The sequence below is a fragment of the Serinus canaria genome, chromosome 7 (genome assembly GCF_022539315.1).
Source record: "Serinus canaria isolate serCan28SL12 chromosome 7, serCan2020, whole genome shotgun sequence".
NCBI lineage: Eukaryota > Metazoa > Chordata > Aves > Passeriformes > Fringillidae > Serinus > Serinus canaria.
The window spans coordinates 16,413,387-16,438,664 of record NC_066321.1 but is presented as its reverse complement, the minus strand read 5'-3'; the positions used below and the strand labels follow the sequence as shown (position 1 = coordinate 16,438,664).

Here is a 25,278-nt window from a genome sequence, read left to right as displayed (position 1 = left end):
TGATACCATATGTTTAACAGAAGGTTCAAGTCCGATTTGAGGTAGTTTTTTCAGCCTTTGTTGATCTCTAATTTGCAACTTGTAGCACTTTTGGAAACTGTAACAAACTGTAAAATAGTAAAAAAAACCCAACAAAAGAGAACTAATTAAAATAAGTTTCTAAGTATTCCAATCAGTATTACTTTATTTTTAAAATAAGTCTGGCCAGCACTTAGGCAACATAAGTCCATTAACTCTGGACAGCTGCCAGGTGCTCTAACTCCAGCATTATATTCAGACATAGTATGTACACAGAACACTTACTTTCAGCAGTGCAAGGGAAGAGATATAAACCTGTTCTGCTGTATCGACCGCAGGAGCATCTGTTGGTGGCCCCTATAAAAAGCAGAAACAATTATTTTCACCATCATTGTTATTCTGCAGTTTCTAAACATTTTCATTTGTTTTACATATTGCAAAACACTATAGAAAAATGCATATGTAATTGTGACTTAATGAGTTAGATGTAGTTGTTACAAACAAAACAAAAAACTGCACACCCAATCCCCAAAACCTTCTTTACAGAACTTTTTGTCACTAACATTATTTTGTAATATATCACCCAGCCATCATCCTGTCACCCCACCCCAAACAACACAGTCTAAAGAGCAATCTTATCAGAGCCAGTCAAATACAAAGCAGGCAAGTGTTACACTGGATACAAACCTGTTACAAGCCATTCAGGCTAAGAGTCAGATAAGTTTCCATTAGTCAGCCTTGCTGCAATGCTAACCTCCGTCAGCTGTAAAATATGGCCAGTTCTCCAATTAACTATGTGTTTCTTACAGTGGTGTGAATGTAAATGCTGCTGGGCTAGCATGATTAACTGGCAACAACACAAACAGCAATTTCCCTTTGCTTCATCAGCTTTCAGCTAAAGAGGACTTGCAGATAAAGGCTATGGGAGTACTTTGCAGATACACTGGTTACAGTGAGAGAAAAAACGGACCTCTGATCCCTAGGTGGAAAAGCTGTGAACAAAATACTTTGCTCTTTGCCTTATGAGTAGTTATTCAAAAATTAGCACAACTGTCCCAGGTGTGAATGATTGGTTGAAACAGGTTCTGTGTACTGTTGAAATTGAAAAACACAGGAGGTAGCAGTTTAAATGTCTCTTTCTTGAGGAACAAGAGAAATATTGCTGTTATATACAGAATTCCACATGAGCGTCCCTCATTACAGCCAATTAACAGCACATTCATTACTTTATTACCAAATTTCCACTGAAAAGACACAGCTTACTTCTGCATGAGGTGATACAAACTTAGAATGGCAACAAAAAATTCGTGGGGAAAAAAAAGGATTCTCCATATCAAGTTAAAAGAGGAAGAATGGTGCCTTTACTGAACACTTTACAGATTTAGAACTTTGAGTCCACAGTTAGAAGAAAAACTGGGGGGGGAAAAAATTTTGAAGAAATTCTTAATTTTTCACTTCAAGTGAAAAAATTCAACTCAACATGCATCCTCATGACATCAAACAAGACACAGCGATCAACACAAGCCATTACTTCCTGAAGATAAAACTGGATACTTAAGTAATCAACACATTACATTTGTACAGGAATTATCCTTTCTGCATACTCTGATTTTCACACACACAGAAAAACACCAGTCTTCAGAACAAAACCTTAAAGACAGTAAGAAAATTCAGTTGTGGGTTTTTCTCCCCTTGAAGTCAATGAATCTATGAGTTCTACGTCCAATCTTTGTATTGTGAATCTAATCTTTGTATTTTGAAACTCACATACATGCATGGATCTGTCAACTATACCCACTTCCTAAAAGCTTAAACCCTTTATTTCCAACTTTGATACTGCTGACCATCATCTCTCAATATTTGCCTTTCCTCACTTCTTACTACTCACTCCTAATTCTTCTGTCACTCTGGTCTTTTCATCAGCAATCTTCCAGCAGGCTTCCCTGCTTTTCACCTTCCATAGTATTCTCACCAAAGGTCCATTTTTCATCAACCTCACCCCTTCATCAAGTATTTCCCTGGCCTAGCCTCAGGCAAGAGTGAGATGCTCCAGTTGAGATGTGCTCCTCTAGCATCCACACTGAAACACTCTAAAAGCAGTTCTTCAGAACATTTCCCAGAACCAGATGGACAGAGCACCTGCATCACTTATCCCGAATTTTCTGCAATTAAATTGACTGGCAAAGCTTCAAATGCCCAATCATTTTGCAATGCTGTTCCCATGCTTTTTCTCCACAAACATGTCAGTTTACTTTTTAAACTCTATCTCTTCTACTTTAAGTCTATTCACTTAAAAGTGTTCGCTTAGAATTTGGAAAGCACAAAGACTCATGTTTCCACTTAATCAATGCAAAGAAAAAAGCCCAGGTAACCTGAGTTTTAATTTTAAAAGTAACTTACTAGTTTGTTAACAAAACCCTTTTATCATTCATAATGCTCTCCCAATTTTCCACCAGTTGTAGACCAGAGATGGTCTGAAGGGAAGATAAAAATAAGTAGTAACCTTGTGCTTTAGGAAGAGCCCTAATACCCATGCTGTGATCACCCAATGCATCCTACATTTGTTCCAGATTTTGTTTAACATTTCACTGTAAGCAACCACCCCATTACACCATTCAGTAATTTTTAAAATAAAGACTAGAGTAATAAAAATCTCCCCCAGATAAGCACAAATAGTTCCATGATTTCTGGAAGGCTAATCTTGCTGTTTGACTGAGACTAGCTTCTCAAAAATCAGGAGGCTTGAACTGAAGCTTCCTCCACAGACTATGGCTCTTGGAGGAGTCCTCCTCTATGAAATTTCTAGTGTTTGTTAAGATCACACTGACACCTGTCCTGCAGCTGAGGCATTAATCAAAGCTCTGTCCTCTATACAGCCGTCTGTGCCCTCAACTTATAAAAGCTCATTATTCAAAACTTTTCTCATTTTAGAGATCCGTCAGTAGATTCACCACTTACAGGGAGGAAACAATGAATACATTTTGTTTCTGTAACAAGGTAAACAAATCACCTTTAGTTTAAGTGAAGCTAGAAACTAAAGCAGGTTTTTTTTCCCTTATTTTTCCTTATGATTTCTATATTCCTTGGAGCATCCAAATGCTCATTTACCTTAATAATGGTGCAGAAGAGGGCATATCTAATATGATACTTCATCAAATTTTTAGGCATTTTGTGAGATAAAATAGGGGTTTTCCTAAATTTACATTGAATTCCCGTTGCTAGCACCCACAGTCAACAATTTATTTTCAGCATAGGAAACTCTGCTAATTCATAAAGGAATTCTTCATTGGTGCAAGCCAACTTGCTTAACTTTTGCTATTTTTTTAAAAGCCATAGTATTCACTGCAAAGGATTTTACATGCTAAATGTGTTTAAATAGATATAAAAATTACTACATTAACGATTAGGAGGAATCGACAGCATATTTCACTGCTTCATTTTAAGCATATGCAAGACATAGTAAAAATATCAAACATGAGTTTCCACTCTTATTGTGCAGTTCAACCAATTTACCTGAACTTGTAAAAATTAGCTAATGGTAGTACACAAGGCAGGGTTGTTAACTCTCAGTCATCTTATAAATACACAGCACATACCAAGTATTTCCTTGGTCATTGATGCTTCTTTGTGTGACCTCACTATCTCCTTTCCATCTGCTCTGCTCTTCTTATAGATTTTAATTACAAGCTAGATTATGGGAAAATTTAAGTCCTCATTGCACTGTACCAATTATGTGTATTAATTTTCATGTTAATCTTCCTTCTTTTGTTTTGAATATCAATTACAACAAACTGCTCAAAAGAGTACTGAAATTCAGGAATCCCGAGGAGGAAATGATCCATAGGTCAAGTTTCACATTATTTTTCTATCAAAGATAAAGTGCCACACATTTGTATTTCTGCAGAAAATTCTAAACCAAAGTTCATCAAATAAGTAACATAAAACCTTTAAAGATTTAACAGATAAAGCCAAATGGAACTTGGGTCTTGCAAGTAGTTTACTTGACTTTTAATGATTTGAAAACAGAGACATTTGGAAACTGGAACCAATTTCTTCCATCTCTGATCACCTCCATTTCCACAAATGGCTGATAATGTAACACAGCCCTGGAATGACAGCCCCAGCTTCTGTGTGTTAGTTACACAGTATGTGGGAGCCACCTATGAGTTATGTGTTTTGAGATCTCTTTGGCCTGTTTCTGGTCGTCTTTCACAAAAGTTTACGCATTTCTTTCATCAAGCAAAAAAGAAGAAAGATTTTATTAGCTAATCTCTACATGGAGGCAAATATTTTACACTGACCCTCCACAGCATGTGCTATTACCACTGTTCATAAACTTCACTGCCTGCCAACTTTAACAAAGAAGCACCAGCCTTACGAAAGAGAGCACCAAATTAAATTAACTGGTATCAGGAACCCAGACAAGAAAGCATTTGTGTCTGCAATGCAAAAGAGCTGCTGGTGTTTTTAGTTACATTATCATATTCAAAGGACAGCTAGCTCATCGCACAGCTCTGGAAGACTGTCCATCTCACTGCAAACCAGCGCATATTGCATACCTACAGCTTTATTGGATTCTTTCTTGGAGAACGGGAGAAAAATTAGGTTTGGAAACTGCAAGGAATACTGAACATTCTTTTTCCAAGCTATGCATATATAAGCTGGATACAGTAATTATTAAAATTAAATAACTGCTGTAAAAAATACTGTTATGTGTTACTGAAAAATGGATGCTTCTTCTGAATCAACTCTATGCTCCCAGTCACTGAAATGAGCTGCCTGATGGCCACCTCATAAGCCCAAACAAGCTTTAGGATTGTTTTTGTTTAGAATGGCAGAATTCCAAGGTCAATAATAATTGATAAAATTAGTTTACCACTATTCAAATAATATTTTTTTTTTTAGTAAAACTTGTAAGGGAAAAAGAATCACATGCAAGTTATGGAGAGAAAATTACATTGTAATATTAAATTATGCATGTTACTATTTTTGTTCCAAATAGTTAAAGAGATGATCCAATATAAAAAGCAGTCCTTTACTTGGGTAACCCTTGTTGACGAAGTGTTAAAGGCATTTGCCATTCTTACAGGATAAAAACTAACGCCTTGAAGTGTTACCTACTCAGGCCTTTTAGCAAATTTATTAACACTTTTAAGGTATATTACTTCACCTTTCTCTTAGTGTGAACCGATATAAATTATTTTGCCAATTTTATTATTAAATGTGAACTAAGGTGTCATTTAAGAGCACTGCTCTTTATTTGTACTATTTTAGACTTACTCAAATAGTTAGAGAGCGCAGACTTGATTAATTACACAAGGAACTGAGAAATATTCCACAAATGGATACACTTTCCATTGTTTAAATGGATTTTAAACAGTACTCTGGTTTCATGCTAATAGCACAAAAGATGATTCTGAAATACATCATACCTGTTTCAAAAAAAACCCAGTTTTTCAGTAATAAAAATCCAAAGGCAGTGAACTTAAGTGCTGTAAAGTACATCTCAGCTTTAACGCACCACACAACATATTACTGCGCAAAATAAAAGAATCATTACTACTTCCATTTATTTTTGTAACTGGAACAATTTAAGCACAAACACAGACACACAAGCAAACAATGATTGCTATCCTGTTTTATTTCTTTCCCAGTAAGCTAAAAAAGAACCTTTTAATAGTTTAATTTCGTGAGTATTAAACAACTAGTGTGAAAAACAAGCTGCATGTAAACTATTTCTATTGCCTCTGCTTCAATGACTAGCTGAGGCAACCTGTTATAGGAGGTGTTAATTGGCAATAGGAGTACAAGTCAGAAGCATGTTCCCCATCGTCCTAACCCAGCAAGGCTAGGTCATTAAAGTGGAAATGAATTCTTTCATGCCGACTTAACCCTTTCACTACATATTTTCAGCTGTTATATCCAGAGACAATTGAGAAAGATTAGATAAAAAAAAAAAAAAAGACAAAAACAAAAAAAAGACAACCCCCTCCCCCTTGGATTACTTTTGAATTTATTCATCCCACAATTTTTCTTCACTACCCTTCTCTACCTCCTCCAGAACAAGTGTTACAGGTAAAGATGACATTTTATTATATAGGTAAGGGGGAGAAAGGCAACTGAGGTATAAAGGCAATGACAATCATTATAAATAATAATTATCATATTAAAAGATTTATGGAAGGATGAGGCACCTAAAGTGAGCTTAAATCTTCTATTTTGTGGAGGTAAATTCTACTTTGTGTGTATAACTTGATACAAGGGAAATAAACCATTACAAAATACTAGCTGCAGAGAGGACAAACATGAGCAAGTGTGCAAAGGAGGTAGAGGCGTTAATGACAGTAAGGCCTTAAAAGTTCAGAGTACCACTGCTCTTCTCTACTTTTTGCCAGTAACTGGCACAACCTGCTGATATATTGATATAAAGAATAAGAAATTTCTTAGATCAGCACAGTGTTTTTTACACATTGTTAAGTCTAAAAATCTAAGCAGAGTTGCGATTGTAGAACCATTTTCTTCCTGTACCGAGACAATACACTTCTGGAAATTACCAACTCATATTCCATCAGTGGAAGTGGCAAAGGGAGTGAGGCATATTCTGGGATCTCAATGGTTCTAACAACTTTGTCATAACAATCACTAGAAATCATGTTTTGCATTTTCTGCAGTACAGGAAGTTAACATGATCAGTCATGACAGAGAAAATTATTGTGGTCACACAAAAATATTAAAAAATCAGTGACCTCAATAAAAAAGGGAAAAATATATTACTTTGCATTGTGAATCACACACTAAAATTAGTAGCAATTTGAAATTTTATTGCTATTTTCAAGCTATTACATACACAATTTTGTTAGTTCTACATCAACAGGATTAGATTTTGAAGCTACCATTATGTCTAAACAGTTTGTATGTTTAGGTCCATTTTTATACCAATTATCAACAAGCATGCATAACAGACCACAAAATACCGTAAGTCTCAACAAACAGCCTAGATTTCTTGAAGGATCACATTGTCTTGTTACACCATATGTCAGATGAAATAAAAATTGCAGTAATATGTTTAGTCTCAGAGACTCCAAAATGGAGTAGGGATACTAAGGAAGTATTGTGACATCAACTGCTACCTTAAATTGAAAAAATCTCTGAAAAAAACCCCACCTTAACAGGCTACATAAAAACTGTCTCAGTATGTTTTACAAAATTCTGTGTCCTAAAAAAAGTTTACCTAGGTTCACATTTACAACAGAACTCCACGAACAGCAACATAGATGGACTTGAAATATATAACATTTCCCATCTCCCTTCCTCTTCAAAACCAAAATTACAAAACACAGAACTTTGTATAGCATTGAGCAGTTGGTTAAACGGGTTGGGATCATAAATTTGCCAACACCTCTTTGATGCAGAGCCAGAATTTTACTGCTTAGCTTTCTGCTTATTTAGGATTTTAGTTTCTGTGGGGTAGTGTTCTGTGGTTTTCTTTTTTAGGGTGTGTGGGGTGGGTTTTGGTTTGGTTTTTTGCTATGGTTTTGGCAGAGGGGGCTTTTTTGGTTGGGTTTTTGCCTTTTTTTTTGTTGGTTTGTTATTTGATTGTTTTTAACTAAGCAGAACTTCAAACAAAAATAGTCTCTAGTTTAATGAGACAGAACATTATTATTAGAAAGAAACATTTACTACTCAATATTAACATGTATTCATGATATAAAATTACTTTGATATATAACCTTGATGCAATTTGCAATAGTCAGACTTCCCACAGTGTTCCCAACACTACTACTGCATGAAATGGCTGCTTAAGCATAATCCTCCCTGGGTCAGTGTTTCATCTGTCTTTACCCCATTTAATCTACACAGTCATTGAGACACATAACTCAAAGGGGCAGGTGTTCTGTATTACTGCAGTCAGTATTCCTTATCAAGCATAAGGACACTTTGGAATAAATAATCTTTAAATGTCTCTTCCAACACAAACCATTCTATGATTCTATTACATCATAGAAAAAAGCCATAAGATTAGGGACACAAAACAAGTTCTCAGTAACACTGTCCATCTTTTTGAAAAGAGCTATTGTTTTTCACATCCTCAATCTACTGGAAATAAAAAGAAAATACAGAGGTCAATTTCATTCCAGAAAAAAGCCACAACTAACCTGTTATCTACTCCCATCAGCATTACAGAAGGTATTGGGATTTAGAACTGAGAGCCTCAAGGCAGATGACAAGTCAACACCGGTAATTTTGTCTGCCTCCTGTAGTCTTGCTACAATGCAGATTTTTAATTACTTTATTCTAAACACAGTTCTGCCAAGAAGGCAGGGTAGCCCTCAGCAGGTTCTGCCTAAGCTCACCCTAAAGAACACTTTGTGAGGCAAAGCAGTTAAAGATATCTCCTCAATATGAAGAAGAATGCACTGGGTTCTAGATGCCTGTAGGTTCAGTATTGTGAAGAGCTGGTCCTCTGGATACAACCAGTGAACTGGGAGACAGTGGCAAGATGCAGCAAGGTCAATTGTTTGCAACACTTGAAAAAACAACCAATCAGCCAACAGCCACTGCCCCTCTAAACCACACCACTGTAACACAAAAACACTTCCAACTTCATAGGAAAACTAAGAGGACTCTTCTACACAGTAGGAAGAAAAGAGAAACCCTCACTCAAAGGTGCTGCACAGTAGCATTGCAACTTAATATTGAATTGCATGGCATTTCAGAAAGAAGACACAATTTCCAAGAGAAATAAATTAAATTGATTGCTATAGGGTGGCTGTTTCCTGCTTGCAGAAAGGAACATTGCAAGAGCATAGCTGCAATGCCAAATGCACAAAGATATTTATTCTTCCTTACCCTTTCTTCCCTATGTTCTTTCTCATTATGGCCACACTCATTTCCTTGTCCAAGCTCCTTTGCCTCTTTTGGAAAAAGTCAAAATTCGGCTGGACTATGCTGGCAATTAAATTGAGGAGAGAGAATCTAATTGCCTAATTATTAGAAATATGGAAGTTTAAGATCTGAGGCCAAGAAGAGGCAGCTAAAAATGTTCTCAAGAGTAAAACAGCAGATCAGAGGAAACTGTAATGCTCAGACACAATCCACTGGCTTTTTTAGTTTTAGTTTTATGTTTGTTTGTGATTAATATGTAAAACACGTCTGTAGTGCAGCCATCCTACTTTAAGACAGCCTTTATAACACAAATAACACAGGGTATAAGTATGGCTTCTCCTAAACCAATTCTAGCAGGTTTCTCTTTTCCTCTCCCAATTAGCTCCTTAGGAGACAAATCACATTACAATGACTCAACTGTACTTCAAATGTATGAGAACTATACTCTGCTTTGCCATCCCCAGCAACTTTCAAACAAGCCTAACATGACCCATGGAGTTACCATCTCCAGCAAAACCAGACCCTGGCCTGTGACCCAGGCCACACCTGGATCCTAAATGTGATATGAAGCTTTTGTTGAACAGCCCTGTACTAAAACACTAATCAACACAGTAAAACATTCATATCAGACAGTGAAAGTAAGTGAAACTGCACAGTTTATTATCTCTAAGGTGGTTTTCTTCTTCTTAAAACAAAATCATATATTTTGTATATAAAAACTGATGCTGAGACTTTCTATGGAAGATAATGCAGGTAATAAGGTCTTCTGAACTTTCTATGGGATTTCATGTTGGATATTTGTGATGGATGAAATGAAGAATGTTTGTCATTGAGAAAATTATTTTATTCCTTATATAGGCTGACAGCTTCCAGAAAAAAAAAGTAGAACTGGAATAACCCATCCAAACTGTACACCACCTCATCTACTGGGAATTACATTTGAGTTTTAGAAATAGTAACATTCTTCGTACTTGAGAACTTTGCTGGAAAATGTCTCAGAAGCAATGGCACAGAAATGATGCATAACTTTATGAGCTATAATTCAGACTTATTCCCCTGGCAAAATATTCTCAAAAGGGGTATCTGAAGCTTCAAATACTTATGAGAAGCAGACAACAGTGTACCACCACAATTCAAGCCACATAAAGCATACATACCCAGAAGACACAGAAAGGAGAAAGTCACACAGCTAAACAGATACTGAGATACCAGAACACTCTACAGCTTTACAATGAAAAAGGTACTTAATGGTAAGGTGTTGCAGTTTTTCCTGTTTGGATTGTTAGCCTGGTTTTGGGTTGTTTTATTGTTCTGGTATTTTCTGGAGAGGAGGGATGGGGGTGTCTGGGTTTGTTTTGGGTTTGAGGTTTTTTATTGTTGGTGGATGTTTTTGTTTACATACGGAAGATGTAAGTTGCAAGAAAAAGTCATGCACTCAAATGACACATCAGCTTAATGAAGTAACTCAAGGAAATTTGCACCTAATTGTTAATTGGGAATGATCTACACAGAGCCTGACCCTCCTCTGTCTGCCAGACCATCAACTCCTCTTTGGAAGCCCCACAAAAGAGTGCACTGTGCTGTCCTCCAACAGCCACCCTGACTAGATTAGCACACAAAGAAGAACTTTAGACCAGCAGCAGGTCTCCCAAGTTCCAATGGTGCTACAGATTTACTAAACAGGAAAAGCATGTTCTAAAAAACCCAAGATCCTATGAGGGGAAAAAGGTTCCACAGCACCAAGCAGTGCAATATTTGAAACCTCCTAATCAAAGTGACAGTTTTCAAGTGCCATTTACAATGCCCTAATCTGGAAACATCCCAGCTAACCCATCTGATCAACTATTTCACAGATGGAAGCACTTGATGGCTAATTGGCAAGTCCATGATTCACATAAAATAGCTATCTGCACTTCTTTTTCTATATTTCAAGTCAAGGTGTAAACACTCCTTACAAGACACAGGTCAGTTCTCTGTCTCCCCCTCCCTTCCCATTGGAATTTTTCCCCTTCCCCTCTGTCATCAAATATGTTAATTCAAAAATACAGAATCCTTTTATTTTTCATTTATTGTACTAGAACAGTTGTCTGCACTAACAGAGCAGTGTAAATGAATATTTTCAAAAATCTAACAAGCAATGAAAAATTACTTTAAAAGCCTCTTTCAAAAGTGTCATTATTTCACTGCTTTCTATCACATCTGGATTCAGAAAAACAGCACGTGCTAATGTGGACAAGAACTTGCTTAACTTGAATTACTAGTCTGTAAGTGATGGAGAGAAAAGCTTGGCTACAAATGCACTTAATTTGCTCACACCCTTTGCAGTGGGATTGCCTAATAGAGGCATATGTGGAATTGATTTCACCAGCAAACAATAGTTCAGCATACAAAATGAAGAGAAGTGTTGCTCCAAATTCCTGCCTGCTACATAAGCAGAATGCTTTTACGTACCCCACAAACCTGTTCATTTGTCTGCAGCAAATGTACAATGCAAATCAAAGTACTAAACCACTAGTGAGGTATGCAGTATGCCAGAGGGACAAACAGAAAAGAATGATTCAGGAAAGAGAAGATAAGTAGAAAAACCCAACATGACAAGGGACAGAAGGAAAGAGAGACTATGTAAGTGAAGAAGAACAAGGGCATTGCCAAAATCTTAATCCCCATAAACTACAGGAGCGAAATTGAAGTCTTAAGATTTTCTTTGAGACATCACAACCCTTTCAATCTTCTACATCTTTTCTAAAAGGCTTCATTCATTTATTCACTCATCTTATGCATTTATCACAAGAACATAAACTCAAGACAAAACAAACTTATGGACCAGGTACAACAACAGTCATATAAGACAATTTCTGCATGAAGCAGTGCTCCAAAGGAGACCATACTTCTGGCATCAAGTTCAAAACTAAACACAGGTACCCTGCCATAAAAAGAACACACAATTAATGACTAAGCACACTGTCAGAAAGTACTGTGAATGGCTTATGCAATGCCAAAAGCTGTAAGATTCTCTTCCCTTCTCCTCTCTTGTCCACCTCCTGCCCTGCTACGACAGCCCTTTGTCCACCTATGATTAAAAGAGAAGAAATGCCTCAAGATTTCTAAGCCACATGTCACTGAAAGTTTATTGTTGAAGTATCAGTTTAAGATTACTTCCTTAAAGATTTGTTTATTAGCCTTATTAGCCTTTATTAGGCTTAAGGTAGATGGGATTTAGCACTGACCACCTCTGGACACCTGAGGGCTAATCAACCACTCAAAGAGCATCCTGAAGGAGCAAGAAGTAAGGAAAGAGAACTATAAATTCAGTGACAGCAGTTCTCAAGTGTAATACACTACACCAAAAGACTTGAAAAGCATATTGCAAACACATGAATTTAAAGTGCATTTGGGACGACATATCTGAGTTTGGAAATTAAGAAGACCAAGAAAACCTAAATGAGACAATGACCAGAAGAGGTAATTTTGCCAAGGGGAAAGAGCCAAGTAACTGCTGCTGAAGAAACTCAAGCAGGTCACTGAGAAAGAATGCCTTGGCAGAGATCAAACAGAAACTGTGTTCACCAAGCATCTGCCAGCACTTTAACATCAGTTACAAAGCAAGTCAAACACAGATCTCATGTGATGCATTCCTCTTGCTAAGCAAAACCCAAGCTACATGAAAAAGCAATCTCCAAACTATGTGATAAAATTACTTTGAAAATGCCTCTTTTTCACCAGACTACATATACAGATGATTCTTATACTGGCAAGAATGGCTGAGTCACATGTTTTTACTATGTTCAACCTTTAGAACAACTGTGACACAGCAATAAGAACAAAAAGTTCTGTTGCTTAAAACACTCTAGTGCAAACAAATGGTAATAACTTTGCTTTCTAGCGTTACAAAATATATCCAAGAAATACCTTCCTCCTCTCTTCTATCTCAAAGACACCTGATTCACTCTGGATTTTCTCTCAATCTCAATTATCATCAATAGATACTCAGAATATAAGTGACCTTTCAAGGTCCTTTGAAACACATTATTTTAAGAATAAAAATATTCTATTTGAAAAGCCTTCCTGCTGATTCAATAAACCAAAAGATTGCAAATGTAGTCAAGACATCCAGTGCAAGCAGCAACTTGAGTAAAGAGCAATTCAGTTTTATGCCTTTTTTTCAATCTAACATATATTCATCAACTCGTTTAAGAGACAATTCCATATTTAAACAAACACAGAGCAGCTTTGCAGGCCAAAGCTACCAGAGGAGTTCAGCAAGCTTCCTCTGAATGTTATGTTCTATTGTCTGCCACAATTTTCTAGCAAGCTTTAAGTTAAAGATGAAAAATTCAAAAAACAGCAGAGAGTTAACAGTAAATTTGAAAAACAGCTTTGATAAGCGTCAAGTTCAGAGAGGACTAAGAAGTGAAAGCTTGAGAGATTAGACTGCACAGATGTTAAAAAAATGAAGAGTCATGAAGCAGGCTGGCAGCTCAGAGGAACAAGAGAAATAACTGTTTAAGAAAGTGAAACTAAAAATAACTGAGGGCGGCTTGAAGATTCACTAAGAGAACGTGAATAGAATTTTAGCTATAAAAAGGGGGAAAAAATTATGCACCAAAAGTTACAGCTTATTTGGCAAAACATCTAGAGTCTGTAGATCAGCCTAGAATATTTCACCAAATGCTTCAGTATTAAACTACTCCTGTAATTATACTGGACACAAACACACTATATACAACCAAAAGAAGCTTTGGGTCTAGCAATTTCAAACATCCCAGACGAAACCCTGGACACACATCCTGAAGCCCAAGACATGCAGAAATGAGTCCTCCAGAACCAAAAGTCTGGATTCTCAATTTAGAAAGAGACCAGGAGGCAGATGAGGAAACAGAGAAAGGCCAGCTACTGCAGCCAACCAAAGGAAAGGACTACAAAGGAAATTATACTGGAGCCCACTCCTTAAGGAAATAATTCTTCCTACAGATCTCAAACATAGAAGTTCCTAATTATTTTTCCCCTGTATCTACAGCAATCAGCACAATGTAACAAGATCAACTTGATTTTATTTTTGAAGACTGCTGGTCATGACAGTTGATCAAGGAAAAAAGCACTATGACTTGCTGTAAAGGCAGGAGAAGCCATACAATGTGAATAGGTCTCTCACTGGAACAGGACAGCTGCCAGGGGGACCTTCTTGCTGTGAGTAGTTACAGAAGTGAGAACAATCATCAAGAAGAGACACAATAAAATACACATACAGGTAGCTACAACTACCCAAAAGTGACAAACTCAATTCAAATTACTGCTTGAAATTTACATACACTTCAGTATCTTATAATGCCCCATTCACAATGTGATCCAAGAACTGAAATATGTAGTTTATGAAAGAGCAGTGGATGTGCTTGGACATTTATAATAAATACTCTTCATGTTCTGAAATTCCATATTATTGGAAAGTGTTTTTTAAAAAATGTTTTATGTGTTTCCAATGATTTTCAATACAAATTTTAAAATGCTCAGACACAAAAAGAAAGGTTTATAAACATCTGTAAACTTGGTGCCAACACATGTACTCATTCACAAAAAAAAAAAGCCAGGTTGTAACAAAGATATGCATACACACATAAAATCTCTTGAGTCAAAGATTATTACTATGAACAATGTTTTTCCGATGCTGTTTTAAAATATGATAGCATAATAGAAGAAATACTCCAGAATGTATTAATTTTAAAGAAAAGATTGACAAGCTATATACTAACCTGTCCCAGCCCAGGCATACCTCCTCCCAGTCGCAGAAGTCTATCCATATTTCTAGAAAAACAGAAACAAAGGAAAAATGTTCCCAAGCTCGAAATGTTTACTAAATTGTTATCTATATAATTCACCTTCAGTCACTCAGTATGTCAAAAATATTGGTGGTAATTACAACACAACATCAGACTTCCTGTTAATTAACACCACATATTAATTCAAGAAGCTGTCTTCCATGCTAATTAACAGACTTTGCTTTATTGCTTTGGTTTTGGGTTATCCCCATTTCTGAAGATGAACACCCTTGTCAAACTTCTCAAAACTTTCCCATCAGTCAATTAATTGGGGGATTTTTGTTACTTAAGATCAGTACCTACAGCCAGAAAGTTCCTAAAACTTATTAGATACACAATTGAATTTACTTTCGTTTGCTCAGAAATCATCAATAAAAATCTTAAAGTAAGGATTTTAGCATCCTCATTAGTAAGTTCCGCGCTAATTAACTTACAGCTTGTCAGTTATCATCAAAACTACATGTGAAAGACACCAAGCAGATTATGGATCTCTGAATTAGCATCAAAAGCTTTTTTTTAATGAACTCATTATACTAAAAGAAATACTGTAAAGTAAACATTTAATGTGTATATAGTTAGAAGACTAGTGACAGTACAGTCATTTAATACATTCCCAGTCTTGCATGTGCCATTGCTTTAGTGCAAGATTATTCCAATCAATGAAACGTCTTCCTTAAAAAAAAAAATAAAAAGCATCAGTTTTTGTACGTTTCAAGGGGGTGCTCTCCAGGAATAAAGGCTGCTAAGGTGCCCAACCAAAAAAATTACACTGCTGTTTCTTTCTCTACAGTTTCTTCACTTTCTGTTGTTGAAAAGACACCTAGTATTTCATGGTGGATACCTAGGTACAGGTTCTGCCCCAGCTTTAACGGAACTTTACCCCACTTACTTGGCTTTTTCAACTTCTTAGCTCTATACAACAAACTTATCCATAAAATTTAAAAAAGGCCTACTGAATATTAATTTTTAAACATCTGTTTTCATCAAATCAAGTAATTTCCAAGGCCTACAGAAATCAGAAAATTTTACTGGCTTATTTTATTTGTGCAACAGAAGATATAAAGCACAGCATCAAAAATTATGGTCTTAACTGGACAAGTTCTAATACAACACAACAAAGCCTGTTCAGGCTTTGAAAGCAATTGAGAACAAAATACATTCATCGTCCAAGCAGATGTCACATTACACATAAGAGAATTATATACACAATTTCAGATTACACTAACAATACTTATTTAATAGCCTTCTTCTGAAATAATTATGCAAAAGAACTTGAAAAATATATTTGCTTTGTACATGAAAAAATCTTCATGCTGAAGGTGAATGTCACCATCACTTTCATAATTTCTTCTGATATTTGCTAGACTAACAAGTTTTATTTCAGTATAAGGTTAAAACAAACAGTTTAAGCTTCTAAACACATAAAGAAGCAGCATTTTACTTCCTACTTTAATAACTTAACAATAGCCAAGATACATTGATCAGAAATAACTTGCTAAATTCACTTTCCCAGTTCAGTGAACTATCAGGTTATTAGTTTAATATGATTCACTCTCTTGATTTTGTAGAACCTGCAAATCCAACAAGTGCAGCCTCACCTAGCAGTAAGTACTTTCTTAAAGCTCCACTGGCACCATATAAATTAAAAAGGAGTTTATGAAAGGGTCAGTGGTTATGTTTCACTTCTTCACTAAGTCATTGACACCAAGCTTCTTTTTTAGAGGCAAAAGCTGCACACAGTGTATATGCTTTTCCATCCTGAACTACAATAAATTCCAAATCAAGTTGGAGGATTTCCTTGGAAAGGTCAAGTTGCTGTTTAAAGATATTATGTAAGTGTATGTTAAATGGCTTCAATAAAACAGTCACAATGTTACCACAAATTAACGCCAACTACAGTTCATGTTACCCCTCCGTGGTAGATACTCCTCCATTGAAACCCACAATGATTCATCTTCGGTGACTAAAGAGGGCTGAAGAGTAACTGAGAAGTATATTTAAGCTCCTAAAACTATTATTTTAATCCACCATGGTTGTTCATTTATTTTAAGAAACTTTTAGTCTCTACACTGGTAACCATAAAACTGGTAGTTCTGACAACTACAGCAACTTCCATAAACTGATGAGGTACATTACCTATGTACATTTAAGAAACAATAAACATCCTATAAAAGAAGTGAAAAGCAATAGCTTGTACTAATTAATTAATATTTCATTTACACAGTTTATTCCAGTTTCTAACCCAACAGTATAGTACATCACTTATAAAAGCCATATATTTTGCCATATCAGAGTTGGATTAGACTAAAGTGTTAAACAAACTGACTATTTATCAGCATAACTTTACAACAAAATCTCACTGTATTACAGACAACTAACATTTCCCACAGAACAGTCACTGAACTGAGATATTCAGATTTTCAAAACAGCAGCACAGACAGAAAATCTCCAAAACACAGTTCTAGATACACTGCAAATTATTTCACTAGCTCCACAACATGATTCTGGTTAGAGTTTTGGCAGCTAATGCTTTACTTGCCTATTTGCAACTGAATATGCTTTAGTAGGCTATAGTCTATACGGACCTAAACGTGTTTGTTTACTGAGATGTATAAACATCTAAAAAATTTAAGTTAATGAAATACATTCACCAAACCAGATTTTAATTTTTATTAATACATCTAAATATTATTTCAGCCATAAATTCCATTTCTCAAACAATGCTTCTGTAAACCTTAAAACAGCAAGAGAAAATTTTAGACATTAATGAAGCTAACTTTAGCCTTTACAAATAAAGCAACTATACATTTCTAACCTGGTGCTCAGCAAGAAGTGCTCACAGAACAAATTTGGCAGCAGCTCCCACTTTTTGACTGTAAAGATCACACCAGTAGGTCTCTTTCCTGCAGAAGGAAAGAAAAAGGAGAAAGGCAGAAACCTAGTAAAATTTAGAAACCGTGGCACATGTAAAAAAGAAATGTGACATTGATAAGCTGAAAAAGGACAAGGCACCATTGAAGAATAACCCAAAGAATGTTTACTGGGCTTTTTTTTCCCCTTTTACCACACAATTGCTTGAAGTGGTACATGCCATGTCTCACTCAAGTATTCATAATAGTGCAAGAAACTTCCAATTTTCTCAACATTTTTTAAAATTAAATTCTCAAAATATTTTAATAATTCATTTAAGCAACTTAAAGCTAATTGATCATTTTAAATGCTGTTAGAAACTGAAACCATGGTCTTTCTTTATTATTTTAGAAGCTCTTGCTATAGCTAAGATGCCCTAAGCACCAAGGATAAGAGCAGTCTGTGGGTACAAAAAGCTTTACTGTTTATTTCTGCAAGAGTGGTTGGTGTGATTGGAAAAGTGACAAACATCTTTAGGTTTGCCTGAATTCAGGTAGAGAAAGGCTGCTTCAAATTCAATTTAGGAGTTGAAATTCATGTTATCCTCCTCTCTGAGAACACTACCCATTAATTGCCTCCACTCAATCATTCATAGAGCAGTGTTTTGAAACAGATCTGTGAAATGATCTGTGGCTGTGATTTGATAGACTTTTTTTCAATGTCAGTGTTAACATAAGGAGCAATGAGGAAGCTGCTGCTGCTCACCAACTTGATGCTGCTTTCTCAGTACTGCCAGGACAGCCATTTGTGCAGCCCTGCAGCAAACTGAGAGGCTATCAAAAACGCTGGGTTTAACCCTGTTCACTTCTCTGAGAGGCTTCATGCTGCATCCCAGAAATAGTTGTCTTGGCATAACAGAAAAAGAGGTCTTGGAAAAGCTGATTGCTTGTAACACTAATACAGGCTCCAGAAGACATTTCTGTCAAATCATTCTTTAAGCTAAAGCTGCTCAGAGAATGTCTGTGGGTTTTGGGGGTTTGTTTCAGGTTTTTGTTTGGGTGGGGGGGGGTTTGTTTTGTTTTTTAGTAACTGAGGCAATTTAACAGAGACCCTTTTGAAGCTTATCTCAAAGTAGTACAAGAGCAAAGGAGGATGTGTTCACCTTCCCAGAAAGTTGGGAAGAGACAGATCAAGTCAGAGTTTCTCAGTGCTGGCAGGCTGGGGTGGAAATCACTGACAAGTTGAATGCAAAGTTACTATCCTCCTGCCAGCTCTGCGGAAGGAAATGATCCAGGAGAGACCACAAGAGCCAGTAGCGCAGGCTACAACAGAACTGCAGCTATTTCTTAAACTAGGCCTGAGTTATTCAGCTTTAGCCACCTGACCACCCAGTGGTCTTGCATTCCCTTCCCCAATTACTACAAAGATATGAAAGAAACAAATCTCTGTGATCTTGGTTTGTTCCCCAGTGAGACACTAAAGAAGCTTAGCATCTTGCCTCTGCTACAAAGTCCAAAAAGCTGGGCTGATTAGCAACTTCTCTGTTGGTTTTTACCCTATATTCTCACACACACATACTTACATTATATATACATATAAATAAAGGCCAGAAAAGTAAACGAACAGTTCACAATAAATCTCACCTCTTTTCCTTCCAAAGTTGGCAAAAGGTATTTTGATTGTTTTCTTCTGTCTGCAAGGAAGAGTTAACAGTCTCTGTTTAAAGCACAACTTTAAGGAAGTAAATGTATCAAATAGTTCTGTATCAGAAAAAATACAGAAGGACAATTATCATAATAAACTTGCATTTTGGTGCATTGCAGGATTTGGATGATATGAACTCATCACTGAAATCAATACAATCACTAATGGCTTAAAAAGAGAATTAAATAGCTTCTCTGTGTATGCGTCCTTGATTGGAAACATCATAAAATGAGCTTGGTCATTGGATGTTATTTAAAAAGCCAAACTTCCATTACTGCAATTTTTATTTAATTGTCCTTACCTCAAAAGGGAAAAATAGTTAATATCAATAATGCAGTGAGAGTATACACAGAGCATCTCAAAACTGATCTGAAAACAGAAATCTTAAAACCCATGTCTAAGATTTGTTCCTAATACGACTGTTAGGTAACTGTAATAATTGGAAAGAGTTGCCCATTTTGGAGAGCTCTGGTTCACCACTCAGTTGTTCATTGGTATTTTCTAGTCACTTAAATTCTGACTTTTAATAATGAAAACATTTTTTCTTAGGTAGCAAAGGGATGAAGTTATTTAAAAGGATCATGTACAAATGTGCATGCACATATAGGTATAAACCAACAGCTACTGTGTTTATACTTGGCATGTTGCAGCATGTATTTTGAAATCAACTTGAAACAGTCTTAAATTACTCTGTCTCCTTGCATGAGACACATGAGTTTCACACTACAGTGCACTATTTTTATCTAGCATTAACACTCCACGATGTGATCCCTCAATGAGAGAGGGCTCTCCTGGATTGGCAACTTTTGAGTTAGTAGAGAAATAAGTATCAAAATCAGCTTTGACATACATAGAAAACAATGGCTACTAAACTGCCCTATTAGTGGAGGGAGTATCAGGCTACACACAGGTGACAGCAATTTACTTGGCAATTTGTACACTGAGAGATTTGATGCAAATCATTTCATCTTCGGTAACTCAGTTTCTCCACCTGAGACTACACAACAAGCTTTGTACATGCACTTCCCCATCTCCTCTTGAGGAGTTACACGCAGCAGATGATCAACAATTTTATTAACAGTGCTCAGAAGTGGCTCAAGGTTTTTGGTGCAACTGCAACCATTTCAGCTTCACTAGGGATGATAAACAGCTAGAGAAGTAAATCAGCTGAGAAAGTGCACACTGCAGAAAAACAGTACTTCACCAAGAAAAAACCTCACTGCAGTTAAAGTCATCCAACCTGAACAGAGACTTCACACGTGAAAAGGTGGGGGAGAGGGTAGCCTAGTCTCTCTTCCGATACATTTTGCATGAAAAGAAGAAAAAAATATACATGTTACCATCAATCCTAAGTAATCTGTTCATTAAAGCTAGAGTTTAATCATGACATGCATGAATGCAGTCTCAGTAGTGCAAGTCCAGAGTTACATGAATCTTGCTTTGCTCCCATAATGTACTCAGTTCTGTAAACCCAGACCCTGCTTCTGGATCACATAGACCTGAACCTCAACAGACCCGAGCTGGACTAAGTAGTTTGCAGGCCAGTTTCCCAGATTCTGCTTTCTGACTTCCAGAGGTACAGCAAACCTAATTCTACTACATTCATTGCTGAGCTGGAGTTACTTCAGTAACACAGATTCAAACAGACTGCTTTAAAGCGACTGAAGTACATTCACATAAAACTTACAGATAAGCAAAGATTCATTAAAAAGCTGCACCACCATAGAAATTGTCAGAATTAATTTCAATTTTATGCAGTACATGAAGTAATGGCCTTCTCTGAAATCTGCAGAAAGGCAAGCAGACACACAACTATTGTGGAACTATGCAGTAGACCAGCAAGTACTCGTCATACCAGCTCTCTATTACTCAAAGTGTCCTTAACACCTGCCCTTTCCCATCATCCTAGATGTTACTAGGTACTTATAGGTTCAATTAGTTTATACTCCATAATTTTTGTCAGGAGAGAATCACTTCCAAGAAAGTTGACAAACGAATTTATATACTGGTATTATTTCCAAACTAATTTATATACTGATATTATTTAATACTATTTTTAAAGTATTCTCTAACTTATAATGTTTTAAATCATAGTTTTCAAATCACTGAAATGGCATGTTACAATGGATGATGGAACACAACATTTCCCATTAAGCTACAGGCTAAACTCTGCCATTCAAAGTCACACTAAGTGATTCAGAAGCAATTTATATGCTAGCCAATTTCTGAATTTCTTCACAAACAGATAGTTTTCATTGTCTCAGTATGGTCACAAACAGTGAATGCTCTGCTCCACAGAATCTTCTTCCAAGTTTACTCCCCACCTGAGGCATACAGGACACCCTGGACTCCCAGGACTGACAGCTTTTAGATAAACACAAATCTGTCAGACTTTTCAGCTTGCCTAGTACCATTTCAGTTCTATATAGCTTTGAGATACATTTACATAAAACTTATTTTTAAAAAGTGAATCTCAGTCCCTGTTGGCTTTCTGTTTTTCCACAGCATACCGAAAACAACTGCAACTTTAAGACATGACGCCAGCAGACTTTTTACAAGTATCCAACTATATGACACAAATTTGTTACAGAAACATTACTTAAGTCAGGGGCATACTAGAAATAGCGCTGATTAAGTTTTGATTATCAATTCTTCTCTACTTAATTCTGCTTTCTTCCCCTTCAGGTATCCCAGCCAGTGCTTTGCCTCCGCTTTGCCACTTCCCCCCGTGTCCCTCTAACTTCAGCTGCACTGCCGGGGATCGGGGCAGTGCCGCACTCCGGGAACAGCAGCGCTGCCGTCCGGGAGGTGCCTCTGACAGGGCACAGAGCACGGCTGCTGCCCGCAGCACGAACCCGCGCCGGGCTCTGCCGAACAAGGGCGGCCGCAGCGGGCCGGGCGGAGGCGGCCGGGCCCCGGGGCCCGTGCGGCGCCGAGGCCCGTCCGGCTCCAGCGGCTGGGCCCCCGCCCTCCGCCGCTCCCTGGCCCCTCTCGCCGCCTCTCCCCAGCCCGTTCGCAGCTGCCCCCGCTGCCCCGAAGTGCTCGGACTTTCCCAGCGGAAAGGCCAGGGGCCCAGCGCGCTCCCCGTCCGGGCCGGTGCCGCCCGCCAGACCCGCCCTGTCCCGTCCCGTCCCGTCCCGCTCCCGTCCGCACCGCCCGCGGCCTGCCCGGCGCTCGGGCCGACTCCCCGGGCCTCGTTCCCGCCGCCGCCGCGCAGAGGCCGCCGCGCAGAGGCCGCCGCGGGACCCCTCAGCACCCTGGCGCGGAGGCGGCCGGGCCCTCACCTGGGCCGGAGCCACCCGGGCCGCGGTGAATCAGCCGGATCTCATTCAAACCGAGCCCTTCCCGGTTCACAGGGCACCCGGCAGCGGCTTCCGGCCCCGCGGCCGGCGGGGAGGAGCTTCTGAGAGGGGAGAGCTGCGGAGGGGCGCGGCCTCCGGGTGGAACGGGCCCGAGTGGGACGCCATAAACTGCCCTGCTCTAAAGTGCTGTGGGTTAACTTTGTCCCTTTGCAGCCGAATGTCACCAGTGCTGAAACAACGACTCGATAGGATAGCAGAACCAACAACTGAGTCATCAAATCAAGAAAACAATGATTGCTGTAATAGGAACAGTATCACATGCACTCCTCTCAAAAACAGTGTTACAGAAATTACAAGGATTTGGAGAAGAGAAATATGAGTGGCCATATGTGTAAAACTAGCACAAGCAGAAATGGAAAAGCATGGGTATTGTGGCCAAACAACAGAGACATAAGCACATTAAAGCATGCATGCTGATGAACGGTGCAAACTTTTCTGGTGCAAACAGAGAAGCAAATTGGAATTTCTATTACCCTTACGTTAACCCTGGAGCAAAAACTCTGCTGTAAATTAAAAGAGGAAAACACAAAGCCGAAGGAGTACATTACCAGACAGCACATGAGCAAGTTAGAGATCTCAGTACCCCTTGTGAACTTACTATGGCTAACAAAATAAAAATTCCTAGAAGTTGATTTTTACGTAGTTATTGAAATACTGCAAGTATTTTAGAAAGTATTGGGACAGTTTAAGAACCTATACAAGCAATTTATTATGCCTCTATACAGAGTTTCCACCATGAATGACCAAGAAGAGCATCATGGTTTATTTAAAAGCTTCTTTAAATACCAAGAATGTAATATTAGAAGATGATCAGCATTTTCTGCTCACAGACCAATTACATGAAAAAGTGAAAGGTACTAAGTTGTAAATTTCACTACAGCTGAAAAGACTAAGTTGTAAATTACATGGGAATAACCTCAGACAGCTATAGTCACCACTTCCACAACACTGCAGCAGACACAGAAATCTTAGTTTTTTATACCATGAAGTTTAAAATTAATCCCAAGGAAGAGGAAGGGAATTACCATTATGTGGTATTCTGCTTTTTAAGAGGGGCAATGTTTTTGAAAAGCAAAATAATTTTACATTTTGTTTTTTGGGCTAGGCTGAGGGAATCTCAAGAGTCAAAATTTCCAAAAGATTCTTTAAAAGCTAAAGATTTAAAATGTGGTTTAAATTGTGGGTCAGTAATTTCTTTCTACATTACTAATGCAAAACCTATTAGTGTAATTTATTGGTGCACTCACAGCCAAATGACTCAGAAACAAAGAGTAAAACCTACGTGTGTCTGTCTGTATGTGTGTGTTTATCTGGGTATGCTTGTCTCAAACAGAAGAAATCTTGCACCCTGCTTCAAACAGGCTGTTACAGTCCTTCCTCTTTTACCCTGGCAAAGCTTAGCTCCTATAGTCTTGAGACTGTATTTTGAGACTTGTGCGTATCTTAATGTTCTCAGAAGACATTATGTGGTCAATGATTTTTCTTTTGGATTAAATTAATGAGGCAAAGTACTAATTCAGTGGATTGAAATGCATTCTGTATTTTGCTGGGTTTTGCCATGATTTTGAGAGCAATCCATTTATTCCTCCAGGTTCACTGGAATTCTGACACCTTAAGGAGCAATACCCATTATATTTGGGTTCTCATTCTGCAGTCATGTGTCTTTAAAGTACCCTGCATTTCTGAAAAAATAAAGAAACATAAATATTTATTTGTGAAAAGTGAGCATTTCTCTTGGTTAATGTGTATAATAAGGAAAAACAACATAGTTAAATCTTAATAATATGCCTATACCCACTGACTTAAATGAGCAATGGCATTTCAAACTATTTGAAGATTTGGCCCTTCTTTGAAATACAAAGTGAAACAGACTTTCATTGTTATTCCTAATTACATTTTAAGTCATAGTATTGACTTTTAAAATATATACATTTATTGAAATTTTATAAATAAATATAGTTACAGAAAAAGAAAATAGGAGAAAATAGGAGAAATATTTACACTAGAAAGTATAGTGAATTAATTGGATATATAGAGACAGTATCATGGTTGGAACTTATGACAGATGGTATTTTATATTTTTATATAAAAATGATATATTCTTAATCGTATATGTCAAAGAAAAGAGACCATATGTTGTTAAACACTTCCAAATTGTCATTTAATCTGAAGGGCACTCTCTTGCATGCTACCGAATCCCTCATTGTTTTGGTCTAACCAGTGCTAATCTATAGAAGATTTTATTTATTGATTTGCAGTAATACAGTGCAAGAAAATGTTCAAGGTTTGTTCCCTGTTTTATTACTTGGCTCTCGTAAGTGGTAAAAACTAGCTTTGATTGGATCCTTACATTTTTCCTGGTTTCCCCATGCTAACCTGTCCTTGTTTGTAGTGAAGTGATCAACAGAGATCAGACTTGCTAAGAGATCACATCATTTTTTTCCTATCTCCTGGTATATAATTTTCCCTTCAAATCTCTTTGTGATTGGATTAAAGCAGCAATATTTCTGAGGCTCTGTAATTAAATATTGCAATTTTACATGGCTAAGTGGCAAAATTTAAGAGTGGCATGTAGGACGTGAAGAATGCACTGAGAGATTGGACACAATTTTCTAGAAAATCGTTTATGTAGAGAGTGCTGTTTG

The 25,278-nt window shown here is 37.4% G+C and overlaps 1 protein-coding gene across 3 annotated transcripts in view; it reads right to left on the bottom strand.

Moving 5' to 3' along the window:
- The window catches only part of PSMD14 (proteasome 26S subunit, non-ATPase 14), a 46,351-nt gene extending 23,663 nt beyond the window's left edge, over nucleotides 1–22,688 (bottom strand). Inside the window, exons 1-5 of one of the 3 annotated variants that reach the window (XM_050976985.1) lie at nucleotides 22,556–22,688; nucleotides 19,211–19,260; nucleotides 17,533–17,620; nucleotides 14,652–14,703; nucleotides 304–375 (exon numbers count right to left, since the gene is read on the bottom strand). In XM_050976985.1, the coding sequence (XP_050832942.1) occupies nucleotides 304–375; nucleotides 14,652–14,699 (120 nt within the window). In that variant the 5' untranslated portion in view covers nucleotides 14,700–14,703; nucleotides 17,533–17,620; nucleotides 19,211–19,260; nucleotides 22,556–22,688. Of the gene's footprint in view, nucleotides 1–303; nucleotides 376–14,651; nucleotides 14,704–17,532; nucleotides 17,621–19,210; nucleotides 19,261–20,511; nucleotides 20,599–22,555 lie in introns of those variants that run through there. The other 2 variants (XM_050976986.1, XM_050976984.1) reach the window with 2 other exon arrangements.
- Between the last annotated feature and the right edge of the window lie 2,590 nt (nucleotides 22,689–25,278).